The sequence below is a fragment of the Artemia sp. Qi Xiang Cuo genome, chromosome 21 (assembly GCF_049724085.1).
Source record: "Artemia sp. Qi Xiang Cuo chromosome 21, ASM4972408v1, whole genome shotgun sequence".
NCBI classification, from domain to species: Eukaryota; Metazoa; Arthropoda; class Branchiopoda; order Anostraca; family Artemiidae; genus Artemia; species Artemia sp. Qi Xiang Cuo.
Window position 1 is genome coordinate 12,731,298 of NC_142814.1, and position 17,039 is coordinate 12,748,336.

Below are 17,039 nucleotides of genomic sequence, written 5' to 3' on the forward strand. Positions count from 1 at the left end.
AACTATATTTTTTTACTTAAAAAAAAACAAAAAAAAACAGCAACGCCCTCTAGCATTTGTCTCTTTTTGTCAACATTATAAGTTTTTTTTTGTTTTTGTTTTTTTTAACTGAAAAAGACCTCCGAGGGAATATGCTTGGCTCTATATCCGCTCATGAGATTTCAATTTTCTATATCAAATTCTTTCCAAGATAGTGAAAAGTCCCTGATCAGTAATATTGCTCAACTAATATGTAATGAGCCAAAACTACCATGAGTAGGGCTGAAAACCCACATGCCTTCTGAAGACCAGAACATAATTTGCACTTTACTGAAAACAAACACATTTAAAATGTTTTCACTTTTTTACTTTAATAGATGGAAAACTTTTAAAACTTTAAGGAATAAATATCAGTAAATATGTATTAAATTCACAATCCATGGTAATTTGTTCTTTTTTTTATCAGTACAGTGAAAGTTATGTTCAGGTCTTGAGAAGGCATGAGGGTTGTCAGCTTTACTCATGTTACCTGGATTAGTTTTCTAATCTAAACTAAGATTAGTTTTACTACTGATGACGGTCACTGCATATGTGACCGAAATATCTGGTATTTCTTGTGAATTTCTATCACTGTTTGTGAAACACTATCTATTAAAAGGTATTTATCCCTATTTGAACTTTTATTTATCGTCATGGAAAGGCAGTGTGGTCTCCGAAATTATTTGTGGTAATTTTATGCTTGGAAGGTTATTTGACTTTATTTCTGCTCATTTTCAGCTTAATGGAGCTCTTTACTTTTCTTTCAAAAACTTGTTTTGTGGAAAGTTTTTTGAATTGATCTTGCTCTAAAATGATCTCGGAGCAATTCCCAAACCAAAGTTACCAGGCATCTTAGGTAATTCCAATAGATATTATCCTAAAATGCTACAGGCATGTCTTTTTTGTTACAGTCATTTATAAGATTTTGCAACAGGCATCACTTATAAATGTTGCAAAGGGTAAAGAGCCCTAATTTCTGTCGCCAGTACCAGCTTACCTACTGAACCAGCAAAGATTATTTCAAGATTAGGTCTATTCTGGCCATCCTAAATTCTTAGTATTTAAAAATCTTAGAAAAAGAGAAGTTTTGATTGACTATTGCTTAGAGATGCATTTCAACTTTAAACCACTAATACCATAGAAAATAATGTCAATAATTTAATCGCAATAAGCAAAAGTATCTTACAGGTCTCTAGTAAATCAATTTGGCTTTTAGACAGGTTCTTTAAAGGATTTTGTGTACGTTTTTATTATAGTCAAATAGGGATTATTATCATTTGAGACAGCTAGGACACGTTCTGTGAATGAAGGATGACAAATTGCCAAAGACTGTCCTTTTTGGCCAACTGTTTAGGGCTAAACGGAAAGCAGGTTATCCATGGTTAGGGTGGGAGGATGCCGCAAAGAAAGATTTAAGGGAAACGGGAACTTCCTGTGAGGGTGTAAAAAGGGAGGCTTTATATAGATTAGGATGGAGAAGCATGCGTAGCTGTGTAGGCCTTAGGCAGCTTGCTGCTGTGGTGAGTCGTTAGTAGTAGTCACATTTGCAGATAATGTAGGCTATTATCTTTCATGGAAATACTAAAAAAAACGAAAAAAAACTAGATCTTAGAACACATAAAAGAACATTTCACAGCAGCTGCTAATAAAGTAAGTATGTGCAACTGTGATATTGTTCTAATTTTTTTTTTCGAATTTCTAGTTGCAGAACTAGGGAAATGATGGAAGAGGGGAAAACCTGGCCGCAAAGGAGAGAAACCCAAAAATTTTTCAAACCTTTTGGAGTAAAACCCCCAAAAATTTTGAGTACCCATTGTAAGCATTTATACCTTTTATTAGTCTAGTTCTTTTTTCTTTAGAAATTCAGTTTCAAAAATAACAATAACACTGTATATTACAATTAAATATTATCAAGTAAAAATAAAACCCAGAATGTGTCTAGCTTGAGCTGAAAAGGCAGCAAAAAAAAGAAAGAAAAAAAAAAGATGAGGAATACTTAAGAAATATAGACAAAGGAGCAATATCACTGATCAGGGACTTCTCACTATCTTGGAAAAGAAGTTGAGATAGACAACTGAATTTTCATGAATGGATATAGAGCCAAACATATTCCCTGGGAAGGTTTTTTCCAGTTAAAAAAGACAACTCTCATGAAAAAAGCCAAACGCTCGATGGCGCTGCTATTTTTTTTTTTTTTTTTCGAAACTAGCATTATCATCCACTCTTACCTGTCTCTCATACTCTCAGGTCCAATATGGAACTGTTAACCTTGCTATATAAAATGAGAAGCTATTATTTTAAATTGTTCATAATTTAATATTTTTTTTATAAATAATTAGTTGCCTAATAAATATTGATGTCTGTGGGCACCCCTTCTCTGGGGCCAGATTTTCCCCTTTCCATCATTTTCATTAATCAGAAACTAGAGTTATGTAACTTTTTTTTTTTAATATAATACCAGTTGAGTAAATATAATCGCAATATGAGTAACATTTTTTTCCTACATACTACTTTAAAATAACTAAAGAGCTATCAAAAAACTTTTCTTCTTCTACAACTAATTTCCAAAAAATAAAAAAATGCTCAAAATTTTCCTTTTCGTCTAACCCTTCGAGATCCCCTATATATAAGGTGAGAGTAGTTATTATAATTTGTTAAACTCTGAAACATCACTGAACATGTTCTGCCAGAATTCAAGGCCCAAAATAGTAGAATTAAGCCCACTGGGTGTGTTTTTTCATCTTTGATATTTTCATAAAATCTGTCAATATCTATGCTTCAAAAAATGAAGCAATGTATGATATAGCCCCTACCTAATATTCTTATAATATGTTTCTCTGACGCTCAATCCTAATGAAATATACCTAAGCATGTTAAAATATAATACTGGTACTTTGAAACAAATTTGGGCTATATAGTTGCACATTAGGAGGGGTGAGGGTAAAGCATAGTGGGTCTGCATGCCTAATGTGTTAGGTATAATTATTCTGCATATTATGAAGTAAGAATTGTTTTCTAACTTCACACTGTCCAAATACAATATCTATGCTTCTTTTCTTCAAAAACAGTAATGTACAGTATTAAATATACAAACATTGATGCATAAAGACGTTCTCCATTTTTGCCAATCTTTTGATTCTGAAGTCTTGTTTTAACTAAATCAATTGGAAAGACACATGAAACACCTATAATTCCAGCTATTCCGCCATTGACAATCTTTGGTAATAACCTGGAAAAAGAAATATACTAGATTAAAATATTTCTCACAGGTGCAAATTAAAGCAGTGGGTAACACAGGATATAGGGAAGGATTTAAAGGAAATTTGAACTTCATGGGAAAGGGTAAAGAGGGAACCTTTGAATAGATTGGGATGGAAGGAGTGTGCACAGCTATGATGGCTTTAGGGGGCATGACGCTGCAGTGAACTGTCAGTTGTAGTAGTAGAATCACACATCTAGACCATCAGAAAAAAAAGTAAAAGGATTATTGCCAAAATTCTTTAATGGTGAAAAGACATCCATAAAATATCACCTTTCATCACCTATTTTTCATTAGCATTAAATATGCCAAGAGGATGACCCCAAAATAAACACACCAAGTTAATGGCCTTTTAAGCTTCCTTCAGGTGTTTATATGTAAAATTTTGAAAAACAAAAACTTAAACATCATAAAAAGGGCAACAGGATTTTAGAAATGCCTAGGTGGGACACGGCCCTAAATCTGTTGGGGACCATTGTTCTAACAAAACACCTAAGAGTTTAAAAGTCTTTGGTGCTCAGTTCCAGGTCTGTGCAGTCTTTTGTATTGGTAAGCTTCAGAATAAGCTTCAATGGTTCCATAATAAGCTTCCAGATGGCCCAGCAGACAGCAATAATCCTTTTGGCAATTATATATTTTTTTTATAAGAAAGGTGATAATTTATGGATGTCTTTTCACCATTACAGGATTTTGGCAACAATTATACCATTTCATGGACAGGTGAAAAGTAGATAGTGATTCACTGATTCAATGAATCACTGATTCTGTGGAGATAGTGATTCTTTGTTGCAAAAGCAAATAGGCTAATAGGCTATTAGCCTATAGCTATTAGCAAATTGGCTATAGAAAGATACCGAAATAAAATCCTTTGGCTCTATGATTTGAAAAAATGCATCCTTCGCCTTTATATTCCTAAGTACTTAGAAAAATTTCTGATTTCTACAGTAGGACTTTAAAATAACTAAAGACATAGGCTACAAAACAATCAAATAGGCTAATAGGCTATTAGCCTATAGCTATTAGCAAATTGGCTATAGAAAAGATACCAAAATAAAATCCTTTGGCTCTATGATTTGAAAAAATGCATCCTTTGCCTTTATATTCCTAAGTACTTAGAAAAATTCCTGATTTCTACAGAAGGACTTTAAAATAACTAAAGACATACAAAAAATTACAATTTAAAAATGAAAAATCTAAATCTGGGGTGGGGGAGTCTATCTAGAACCAGTCTGGAACATCTTCAATACCACTCAGTTTTTTGCTTGTAAACATCACTATCAGTCCTTCTTTATAATTCTTTATATTGATTTGATGGCCAAACTCCAACTTTTTTTCCAGAGCAATCTAAATATGAGGAAATGAGTAGAAACAACACCATGGTAGTTTTTAGCAGAAGCTAATAAATGTGCTGATTTTTAATAATAAAAAGGAACACCTAAAAAAAAAATATATGTGAATAACCTGGTGACTCTAAGGACTATGGTTCAAACCAGCTTGTCAGAAGGTACCCAAAGAGATGGGACCCATGAAATAAATATATCCAGAACATACAGCTTTACACTTCTGCTTTGGCTGCAGGCAGCTTTATGCTGGGATGAGTTGTCATTGTCATTGAGCAAAATAACAACGATTTATTTTAATGCCTATGCCAAGATGGAAGGAAGCGGAACAAAATGGAAGGGGGCAAACTTGGCATTTATCTTTTTTTTTTTTACTGCTCACCAATGAGTGTATTTGCAGAGGGGATTTGGCCCAAATTAGCCCCTGCCTTTGACCCTAATCAAATCAAAACCTATTTATTATAAATAAATAAAATGTCAATCCGGACTTGGCCCAGTTAAACATAGGAATGGGGTCACAATTAGCGATAAGGAAAAAACTAAAGAGAGATGGGCCAAACATTTTGAGAATTTGCTTAACCAAGATAGAGCTGCAAGAAAAGACATAGAGGAAAATAGAGAAGTTTGCGATATCTTGGATGCGAAGGAAGATTTATGCTATAAGGAGGAATTAGTGACAGTATTAAAAGGACTAAATAATAACAAGGATCCAGGTTTTGATAGGATGGTAAATTAGTTTATTAAATATGGTGGGTCAGAGGTTCGAAATAAGTTACTGAAGAATATGAATATGATTTTTGAAAAAGGGGAAGTACCTAACGATTTTAGGAGAACATTAATTAAGCCACTTTATAAAAAAGGTGATAAAAGTGAGTGTGGTAATTATTGAGGCATTAGTCTGGTCTCTTTAGGTATTAAATTACTTATTAATATGGTACTTTTTAGACAGAGAGATGCCATAGACAAAGTTTTCAGAGAAGAACAGTGAGATTTTAGAAAAGGAAGAGGATTGTCTTGATCAAATTTTCACTCTTAGGCTAACAATTGAGAAGTGCCTGATTGTTCAAACACCTTTGGTCCTCAGTTTTATAGATTATGAGCAAGTGTTCGATTCTGTTGATAGAAGAGCTTTCGTAAAGGTTTTATCCTTGTATGGTATACCAGACAAATACATGAAAGTGATAAGTGCTATGTACGAGAATAACACTGCTGCAGTTAAGTTAGGAAATGAGGTTAACAGCTGGTTTTGTATTAAATCAGGAGTTAAGCAGGGTTATGTTCTATCCCCCTTTATATGGATTATTTTGAGAGACTTTGTTTTAAGGAGCACAGGAAAGGCAATGGGAGACCACGTGATCAAATGGAGAGGGAAAAGTCTCCTGGACTTGGATTATGCTGATGAATTAAGCATCCTAGATGAAAGTGTGAGCAAAATGAATGAAGTTTTAGAGGTTTTGCAAGTTCAGGGTGCTAGAATTGGTTTGAAAATTAATGTTAGGAAGATTAAGTCACTAAGGCTAGGAATAAGTGAAGATGAAAAGGTGATGTTGGGTAATGAACAGATTAATCAAGTGGACAGCTTTACTTACCTTGGTAGTATTATTAGTAAAGACGGTGGGAAGAGTGAAGATGTTAAAAATAGAATAGCCAAGGCCCAGGGTGTTTTTCCACATTTAAAAAAAAGTTTGGAAGAATAGGAAAATCAATCTGCGAACCAAGATTAGTATATTAAAAGCCCGCCTGCTGTTAAATAGAAGAAGAAGTATATTAGAAGCTACAGTGATGACAGTGGTCAAATATGGCTCTGAAGCATGGACACTCCAAAAAGCAGATGAAGATTTGCTAGATGTTTTCCAGAGAAATTACTTAAGGATTGTTCTGGGTACCTGGCTGACTGACCATAGGCTATTTCAAACAATAGGCTATTTGAAAAATGTGGTTAAGTACTGCTCTCTAGGGCTATAATGAAAGAAAGGTTGAGAAGGCTAGGGCACGTTGTTCAGATGAAGGATGACAGATTGCCGATGATTGTTCTTTTCAGCCAACCATCTAGGGCTAAACGGAAAGCAGGTTGTCCTCATCTGGGTTGGGAGGACGTCATAAAGAAAGATTTAAAGGAAATGGGAACTTCGTCGGCAGGTGTAAAAAGAGAGGCTTTGAATAGATTGGGGTGGAGGAGGAGCGTGCGTAGCTGTGTTGGCCTCAGGCGGCTTGGTGCTGCAGTGATTTGTTAGTAGTTAGTAGTAGTAGTAGTGTTGATGTCATGTATGTGCACTAAACAAAATAAGCTAGTATTTTAACAAAATTTGAATTCATTTGTGCTAAGGAAATTCCTACCATTTGGTTTTCACAACAGAGGAGGGGTATATGTTCATTAAAAGCTGAAAAAGTGATAGACACAAAAAAAAATCTCAAGCTACAGGGCAACTTTATAACAGCAATTTTACCATATATTTCCTAGAGAATCCCTTATTTTACAAACTTCATTGACTGGGTTTTTATTTTACAGTAATTTTACAACAGTATATAGGGCTCTTTTGCTTTTTTTTGTAGTCTTCCTCCATTTTCTTTTTGTATGAAGATGAGTTTTCAATAAAAAATAACATGAGAAATAATTAATTATTTTTTTATTAAAAATAATTTAATTTTTTTGTATTTCTTATCATTATTTTTTAATATTAATTTCATATAATAATAGTTATTTCTAGTCACTAAGGACTATGCCTGCTGATCTATGTTCAGCTTTTGTTTGGTCTATCTCAATTTACTCTTTTGCTTTTCTTTTTTATAGAGCTCCATCATTTTTTTTCTGTATTAAGATTAGTTTATGAATGATAATACAAAACAATTAAAAATAGTAATATTTATAACTAATAATAATAGTCAATAACTGCAAGAAATACTTGCATGCTGTACATTCACCAGAAATGATTATATAGCCAGGATGTCCATTTAACATGCTTTTTATGAATTCATCATGGAGAAATAAGTAAAATACACCCCTTGCTAATTTATTGGTATATCCATAGTGGCTGTGCTATTCTTCAATAACTGATTAAATTAATTTTTCCAAATAAGTTTACCTTTTTTTCTGTACATAGGCTTTGAATGATATTATTGGGTATTGCTTCATTACACTTTAAATTATTTGGATGCTGAGAGCTGGACATTTTTTCTTGTAATCCAAGTATGGGAAATGAGCCCACTGGTATTCACTTCCAACATCTAATCCTAGGGCTATAGGGAAGGGGCAGCATGTCAGAAAAGCAACCATGATATTTGGGAATAGCATAAAATAGGGAATCTAGTGGTAACAGCCTAGGCTATTGTCTGAAAGTGTTTCCTTCTGATTATAAAGTATAGAATTGGTAACCAGATTCCCACTTCCTTATAGCATACCCTATGACATCCATAAACTTATGCTGACTATACTCTCTCCTCTATTTGTTCAAAAGTGGCAAAAAATCCTAGATTTCAACATGTGTGCCAGTCTGGATAAGTGGCATCAAAGACTACTGAAGAAGCTGACAAAAGAAATTCCACTACCACTGTGCAATACATTCAAGCTAATGCTTGATTAAAAAGAAGTAACCATACACTGGTTGCTGACCAATGTCACCCAAATATTGAAGAAAAGTGGCTGCACCTAAGCAGACAACTACAAACCCATTAGCCTTACTTCAGCAGTGGCTATGCCCTTGAGAAGATTGTGAATGCTGATATTCAGACACATCTCCTTACCAATAATATACTGTCCCTCACTATGCTTTCAGCCAGGGAAATCAGTCGAGAGCAATCTCTTCAAGACATATAGGATGGTAACATATTACTTAGATTAAGGAATCCCTGAAGACCTGGCTAAGGCCTTTGACAAGATGCCTCATAATCACCTTACGTTAGAATTTAACCTTAAATTAGGCAGCAGGTAACCACATGGATATAGTTAATGGGTCATGGACTGTCTTACAGGTCAGCCTTAGCAATTCTACTCTTAGCAGCTAAAAGTGAGACAAGGTTTTCTTTAAATTGTGTTGTGTTGTAAGCAGAGTCCCTCAAGGCAATGTTTTGAGTCCTTGTATATTCCTCATATATGTTAATGATATGGTGAATGGAATAGAGAACAACATTCCTTTCTATGCTGACAAATCCAATCTGTTTGGATCCACATATCCACAAAGCCTACAATGTGACTTCCTTAAAATCTAAACAAGGGCTCAAGATTGGCAACTTGAGATCAAGAGATGAAAGTGCAGTGTCCTTCCCTTTGTTAACAATGACCCCTGTCACCAGTACAAAATTTCTGATCCCAATTCAATAATAAAACTCAGTTCTTAGAGAAGTCCCAAAGAAAGAAATCTAGGAGTGCTGTTAGATGGACAGCTAAAGTTAACCAGTAACAAGCAGTAACAAGAGGGCACTCAAGTCTTGATCCTGTCAAACACAATATAACTAGTCACTCCTGCAAAGTCAAGCTGAAATCACCTATGGCTACATCCTTCAAGTCCAGACTTGGCTAGGAATGCAATAACAAGTCATGGAAATATGAGTGGGACTGTGTGTCCTATTCAACTACCCACTGATGCCAACTTTGTCATAAGAGTGTCTTGCTAGGAGGCTGATACCACTTTGCATACTCAACCATTTTACATACTCTATCTGATGTTACTGTTATATGGTAGTGTCAACTTTAAACCACTCAAGAATGATCATCATAGGTAATACCTACCTTGTGTTCAACATTACCAAAGAAACTTAAATTGTACCTTTCCAGCAGACCTCTGTTATGGTCTGTCACTGGGCCATAACATAGTGACAACATTTCATCATGTTTGACATGGAGCAGATTTAATATGGACCTAAATCTTGCTCCAAAGTGGACTTTAGGTAATTAAGGGTAACAATCTAGATTAAGGGCTTCTATTAATCTTGAAAGGCAGTTGATTACTAACAGGTTCTATAACTATCCCTCCCCTCTCCAAAGGATGCTTCCTTTTCTTGACCTTTTATAAACTATGTTTTGCCAAGGTCAAACCATGCAATATAGATCCTCTACTTAAATGAGCAGAGGAAAACTGTTTGGACTCTTATACCTTGGCTTAATCCTAATTTATATGGTTTTAAAGATCTATAAATTTATTTATTAAATTTAAGAAAAAAAACTTGATATGGCTTAAAATTCAACTGAAATAGCCTAACATCAAAGTCTAAGAAGAGTATGAAAACTGATAGTTAACCCTTAAGTGGCAGGGGGAAAAAGGTTACACTAACTGCAAAGTTTGGTCTGCAAGACCCCACTTTTTAAAAATTAGAGAAAAATACTGTTGCACATTTATCCCAATTTTGCTTACAAAATATTCAGACATATCAGTTAGAAATACTAGAACACAAAAATCATTCTGCTAGCTATTTGCATCTGGGGCAGAGGAACTTGGCATATTCCATACATACATTTTATGCCTTTCAGGGGGTTTTAGGTCTTTGTGTACATTGAGGCTTGAAAAGTGTATAAAAAGATTACAAGCTCTTGTGTCTCTGTAATAATTATCTGGCTTGTTTGTAGCATAGCTCTGGATTGTCAGTTGTTTCATAGCAGACCATATTCTAGCTATAAAAGATCTTTTCCAGCTCTAAAAACCAAAGAAAATTGGAATCACCTAAACAAATAAACTAAAAAGGGTTCAGTAAAAATGAAAATCTTTTCCTCTTGAATGTAAGACACTTAAATAAGTTGAAATAAAATTAATTATTCTCTAAGCTCATAAAAACTAAAGTCAATTTATCTGCTAAGCCCAAAAAAGTTACACAGGCTGCAGGGTAGGGCCTGCTTGACCCCACAGCCCTGCATTTATGTAGGCTACCTGTAAGTGATTTTGAGATGTTCTTTTGCCAAGGTTTAGCACTCAACTGGGTAAATATTTCACTGTTCATATTCATGACTTACAAATAAAGTGAACATACCACTCAATGCCTTTTTTTATGCTCTTTTCAAATATAATAATCATGTTTGCTGCAAGTGAATTTTAAACCCACCCCTATATATACCAATTCAGGGTATATATTTGCACATTACAGAGGGGGTAAAGTTTATTTCTGATAGAGGTAAGTTTAAACTTTACCCCCACCCTCCTAATGTTCAAATATATACTCTGAATTGGCCTATATATAGAGGTTGGGGTAAAATTCTACTTGAGCTACTTTTGACTATCTTGGAAAGGGGTTAGGTTAGGAAAAAAAGTTTCAGGGATGGGTCTACAGGCTAAAGTATATCCCAGGAAAATATTTATGAGCACCTACCTCCACTCCTTCTCTACCTAGAGGATCCTGACCTTTAAAATCCATGTGAAACCTTGCAAAATGGATCTTCTGCTTTAATGAAGTACAATAAAATTGTTTTCAACTTCACAACTTTGCTCAGTCCCAATTTATAAGGTTTAAAAATAAGTAAATGCATTTCCTAAGTTAAAAAAAAACCATTGATATGGCTTAAAATTCTACTCAAATAACAGAAATTACATTTTCAGAACTAAAACAAGAGAAAAAGAAACTGATAAATGAAAATTAAGGTAAAATATAGTTTTGTCAAAATGTCTACCTGTTATGTAGGCAGATTTCAGGACCTTCTAGAGGGAAAAGAAGTGGAGGTAAGTACTTCAAAATACTTTAATGTGTAGACCCATCCCTGAAAGTTTCATTTTCCTAACCTAACCCCTTTCCAAGAAAAGTAGCTAAAGTAGAATTTTACCTTCATTTGTGGCAAAAGTGATTATTATATTTAAACAGAGCATAAAAAAAGGCATCAAGTGGTATGTTCACTTTATTAGTAAGTCAATAATATGAACAGCAAAGTATTTACAATCAACTGGTCCAAGGAATACACACAATATCAGCCTCCTAGCATAACCTAATAGCACAAAATGGACAGAAAACTTAGATCCAACCCTGCCAGTTAAGGGTTTAAGCTACCATAGCCTAATATAAGGGTAGTTTTTCACTCATCAATGTGCTAAGATCTTACATCTTTTGTTAGAAAACACTTAAAAGCGAAATCTTTGATCAAAAATCTTACATCTTTGGTAGTTTTTGTTCAAATGTCGTTCATCATTCAGCTCTGATCAGCAGCCTGAGAACAATGATGAGTAGATTATCAAAGTTCTCTCATCATTGTTCTATATTGCAGGACAGTGGCAGTCTTAACATTTTTTGCTAACATCAGTAAGCTGTAAGATCTTAGAACAAAGATGAGTTAAAAACAGTAATCATTGTAGAAAGATGTAAGATCTTAGTGCTAAAAAACAGGCCTATAGGCCTATTTTCATCAAAATTTAGACCCATGAAATTTAGAAATGTTGGACATGTAGGCCTAGTAAATTTTTGGAAGTTCATAGCCTATTATTGACTTACAAATAAAGTAAACATAGGCTATCACTTGATGCCTTTTTTTATGCTCTTTCCAAATATAATAGGCTAATCATTTTTGTCACAAACAAATTTTATCCCACCCCTATATATACCAATTTAGGGTATATATTTGCACATTATGGGGGGGGTGAACTTTAAACTTATCTCTCATTTGCATCAGAAATAAAATTTACCCCCACCTCCCCTAATGTGCCAATATATACCCAGAATTGGAATATATAGGGGTGGGAGCAAAATTCATTTACAACAAAAATGATTATTATATTTGGAAAGAGCATGAAAAAAGGCATCAAGTGGTAGCCTAGCCTATGTTTACTTTATTTGTAAGTCAATAATATGAACTGCAAAAAATTTACCATACCTGCTTAGACTATCAAAAGTTAGACCTCTAGGCCTAATCTAGAATTGAATGACACTGGACAACCTCCATATTTGTCCATTAGGCTACTGGACAACTTCCTACAAAGGAGGCAAGTCTAGGTAGATTTGGAGCAGTTTATATTAAACTAGCGCTAACAGAGATTGCCCCAAATTTATAAAAATTCATCATAAAAATAATGTACACGTATTTACTTAAAATCGTGACCAGTTGACATTTATATAGACTATTTTCTGAAGTTGCGTGCTTAAGGCAGTAATTTCCTCTGATTCTTCATCATCAATGGGTAAAAATTTGGCGATGTCAAATTGTTTTATGCCAGCCTTTCCGATAAAAGACCAAGTGATGTAAGAATCATCCATGCTAATGGGCCTTTGACATTGCTACGCAAGACATTAGACTACAGAGCGTATGCAGATAGTATGTTTTGATTTAATTCAACTTTTACCACAAAATTTTCTCTTCAATATCCTCAGCCTTGGTAGTACTCGATACAGATTAAGCAGTTGCAGTAGTAACAGTTGTAGCAGTTGCAGTTGTAGTAGTAGCAGTTGCAGTAGTAAAGAGTAGATCAGAAATAGTAGTGGTAGTTATAGTACTAGTTGTGGTAGCAGTAAAAGCTGTGATAGTTGTAGTTGCCGTAGCGTGCGAATATTACATTTTTGGGCAATCAATCACCCCCTAATCATTTCCTGAAAATTCCAAATTAATACACTCAGTCATCCCTGAGTTACACTCTTTTGACAACCTGTTTGCACTTATCGTGTTTTGATTTAGTTCAACACTCTCCTCATATTTTCTGAAAGGCTTGCCTGAATGCTCTTCCACTTTTTGGACAGTAAAGGTGAATCATGTCAACCTCTCTCAATAACAAATACCACGTACAAACAATGAGCAAATTGCATAACTTGCAGCCCGTGTCACGAGTGCTGTGGAGGGGGCATGGGTGCCATATAGTGGGGATAGGAGGGGGCACCAGCCCCCTCCTGGCTGAATAATGCTCCCTTATTTTTATATTTATGTTTTGAGACTTCGATTATATAGCATTAAAAGGGCAAATTAGACCAGGTAAGCCCCCACCCTGGAATTCAGCTTATGGGCACCCATGGGGTCTTATTAAACAATTTTTTCATTCACATTAATCACAATCTGAGTAAAAACAAAATTAAAAAAAAGTAGGCACACGTAAGAATCTGGCATAAAAGAATGTAAGGATCTTTTAAAGGTCAGGAGTACAAAGATTGAAACTCACGATCAAAATAGAGGCCGGGCAATAGAATAGAATTTAATGTCTCGGAACGGGCTTAAATGTAAAAGGCAGGGAGATAAGAATGTGGAGCCCCCTCCTGGCTGAATGATGCTGCCTTATTTTTATATTTTTGTTTTGAGACTTCGATTATATAGCATTAAAAGTGCAAATTAGACCAGGTAAGCCCCCACCCTGGAATTCAGCTTATGGGCACCCATGGGGTCTTATTAAACAATTTTTTCATTCATATTAATCACAATCCGAGTAAAAACAAAATAAAAAAGTAGGCACACGTAAGAATCTGGCATAAAAGATTGTAAGGATCTTTTAAGGGTCATGCACCAATTCATTTAAGGAGTACAAAGATTGAAACTCACGATCAAAATAGAGGCTGGGCAACAGAATAAAATTCAATGTTTCGGAACTTGGGCTTAAGTATAAAAGGCAGGGAGATAAGAATGAGGATAGAAGAAACAAGCGAAAAATAATCGTCCCAAGTTTCTTGGGGATAGACCAAAGGATGGCATAGGCAAACAGAAAGTATCACTCTGGTTGGATATGGGCTGGAGTCACCAGATGATCGATGGGAATGAAATTATCTGTATCTCCATGGAGATAGGGTCTAGTCAGGGAGAGAGCAACAAGAAGAAATATTAATACTATGAAGCCAACAGTGTCCTTCATAGTAAAGTAAGGATGGAAGGGGACTTTGTCGAGATTAGCATTAATACCAAGAGGGTTATTAGAGACTCTCTGACGGAGGAATAAAAGATTGATTAGGGCCAGACCGGCAACTAACAACGGAATGAAGATGTGAAATCTAAAAAATCGTGTTAGAGTAGGATTATCCACAGCAAACCCCCCTCACAGCCATTGCAACACATCATTTCTAGCGTGAGGTACTACTGAAACTAGATTTGTGATCACAGTAGCCCCTTAAAAGGACATCTGACTCCATGGAAGGTCGTACCAAGAAAAGCAGCAGCTATGACAAGGAAATATAGGGTGATTCCCGTTATTCACGTCTCAAAGTAGTGGAAAGAGCAGTAGTTTATTCCTCGACCAATGTGGAACTAAATACCAATAAAGAAAAAAGGTGACCTGTTAGCGTGGATGGCTCACAGCAGCCAACCGTAATTGACGTCTCGACAAAAATGGGCAACTGTGGAAAAGGCTAAGTCAACTCTCGCCGTATAGTGTATCGCTAAAAAAAGTCCAGTGACAATTTGAATTACGACGCAGAGACCTAAGAAGGATCCACAGTCTCACCAAATAGAAATATCGACCGGCACGGGTCTCAAACTATTTTGAGGATAGGTTGTGTCTTACGTAAAGATAACATTGGAATTCTCAAAAGTTAGTAAGATATGAAACTATTGATCGGAGCGGATTCTTACTTCTATTTAAAAAAAAATCAATAACTTGCAAGAGGACTAAAAATGTATGATGAATGCTAGAGGCTCGCATTCATCATGCAGAAAGATAAAAAAATTTAGAAAACTAGTAAATTTTCAACAACTTGAGGGCCTATATTAATTAACGTTTTCTGGCTTGACCTTGGACAGTCACAATTCAAGGTACTGTACTTAATAGTTGTTTAAAGAAGCTCTTTACTTTTCTTTAAAATACCATTTGTTGAAAAAGTTTTTAAATTAAGAATATAAAAATAACAGATTATTTTCAAGTCTAACTACTCAAAGAAAAACTTTTGTCGAGAATTTGGAAAATAATAAACCCAGGAAATGTTTGCAACAGAGAATATCAGAAAAATGCTTAGTTCCAATCCAGTAGTTCTAACCAATTCTTTAAAAGTGTGAGATTCAAGATAGACTTACCGAATTCAAGCATATTAGCAATAGTTCGATTTTCTTTTTTTAATTCAGGTTCACTACAGTTCAGTATCTACAGGCCATGTTTGAAAATGAGAAGGGGTTAATCGTAGTGATGGGCAATTACTCAATATCGATATATCGTACCAAATATCGATATCGAATATCAAAACGTAAATATCGATATCGAAAACGATATTTGAAAGTTTTTGACTATTTTTGTTTTTTTCTGCTATCTACCGGTGAACTTCCTGCGGAAGATTTCCAACATAGAAAATTGTTTCTGAAATGTCTGAGAAGAAGAACAATGCTGTATTTAATCCATTGAATCAAACATGCTGATACACAGAATACATACCTGTATCCATAAGTTGGCGTAGCCAGTTCTCAAACCCAAAATACGTTTGGTAAGGGTATCTCCGAAAAGCTTGTCTGTATAAAATGTCTTCTAGGTTTATAGGCTTTGTTCAGATCACACCTGTCTTAATTGTCACATATGTTGATCTGCCTTTCATGAAAATGTATATTTCCCTGGCAATCTTCTCCATGTTGAGAGTAAAATAGAGGGAGATATGAATTTTGCTTTTCTGGCTGCTGAATCTGTATCAATAGATACAATTGCCGTGACAGTTCCTGTGATTCAGCCAAGACAGAATCAAGCTAATTGGTGGGGAGTGCATGGCAGAGTTTCAGTAGTCAGTGCAATGCATGCTTCGCCAGCAGCTAAATCTATAAAGGCTCTACAGATTTTCAGTAGGAAGTCTTTAGTTAAAAAAAAAACTTTTCCTTTCATGGCGCGGAGGTCTCGTAATATGGGTCTCAGAAATATATATACGAGGTGATCTTGAAATTAATGTTCACGCCCGCCTCTGGTGTCCCTTATGAGAGTGTTTTCCAAGGATAGTCAGTTAATCAAACAGTTCTTGGTAATAACCTGTAGTTAAGGAGCGAATCGGCCTAATAGTAACAGTAACTCTAAAAAATGGGATTTTGATAACAAGATATTCATCAAAATAATTGGCTTTTTTTGTTGATTCCAAATATGTAAAATTCAGTAAGTTTGATTTACCCGTCAAAAGCTACGAGCCTGAGAAAATGTGCATGATTTTCGAGAAAGGAGAGAAATACCCCCAAAAGTCAAGGGATCTTAAAGAAAAGCTCACCATCAGATTCAGCATATCATGGAATCTTATTGTGAAGTTTCAACCTCCTAGCTGCAAAAATGTGGATTTTTTTTTGTTAGAAGAAAGATCACGGATGCGTATTTTTTTTTCTCCAGGGTGATCGTATCAACAAATGGTTTGGGAAAGGGCTCGCTCGGACGAAAATTAAAAGTTATAGTTTCCCTTAAAACTGACCAAAAATATTGGAGGGTGATTAGCCCCCCTTCCATGCCCTTTTTTCCTGAAGTCATCGGATCAAAATTTTGAGATATTCATTTCATTCACCATTGTGGTAAAGCTTTCTAATTTAGTTAATTATAATTTAGTAAAAATATATAAGACGTAAATATGAAGTTTGAAATACCACTTTTTATTAAGATAGG

General features: G+C 35.0%; 1 protein-coding gene across 1 annotated transcript in view; it reads right to left on the reverse strand.

The window, feature by feature from the left end:
• Window positions 1-12,694, reverse strand: part of LOC148939248 (mitochondrial glutamate carrier 1-like) — a 106,139-nt gene extending 93,445 nt beyond the window's left edge. The window contains exons 1-2 of the mRNA XM_089107092.1: window positions 12,610-12,694; window positions 3,113-3,247 (exon numbers count right to left, since the gene is read on the reverse strand). Coding sequence (XP_088963218.1) covers window positions 3,113-3,247; window positions 12,610-12,632 — 158 coding nt within the window. The 5' untranslated portion in view covers window positions 12,633-12,694. The remainder of the gene's footprint in view (window positions 1-3,112; window positions 3,248-12,609) is intronic.
• Between the last annotated feature and the right edge of the window lie 4,345 nt (window positions 12,695-17,039).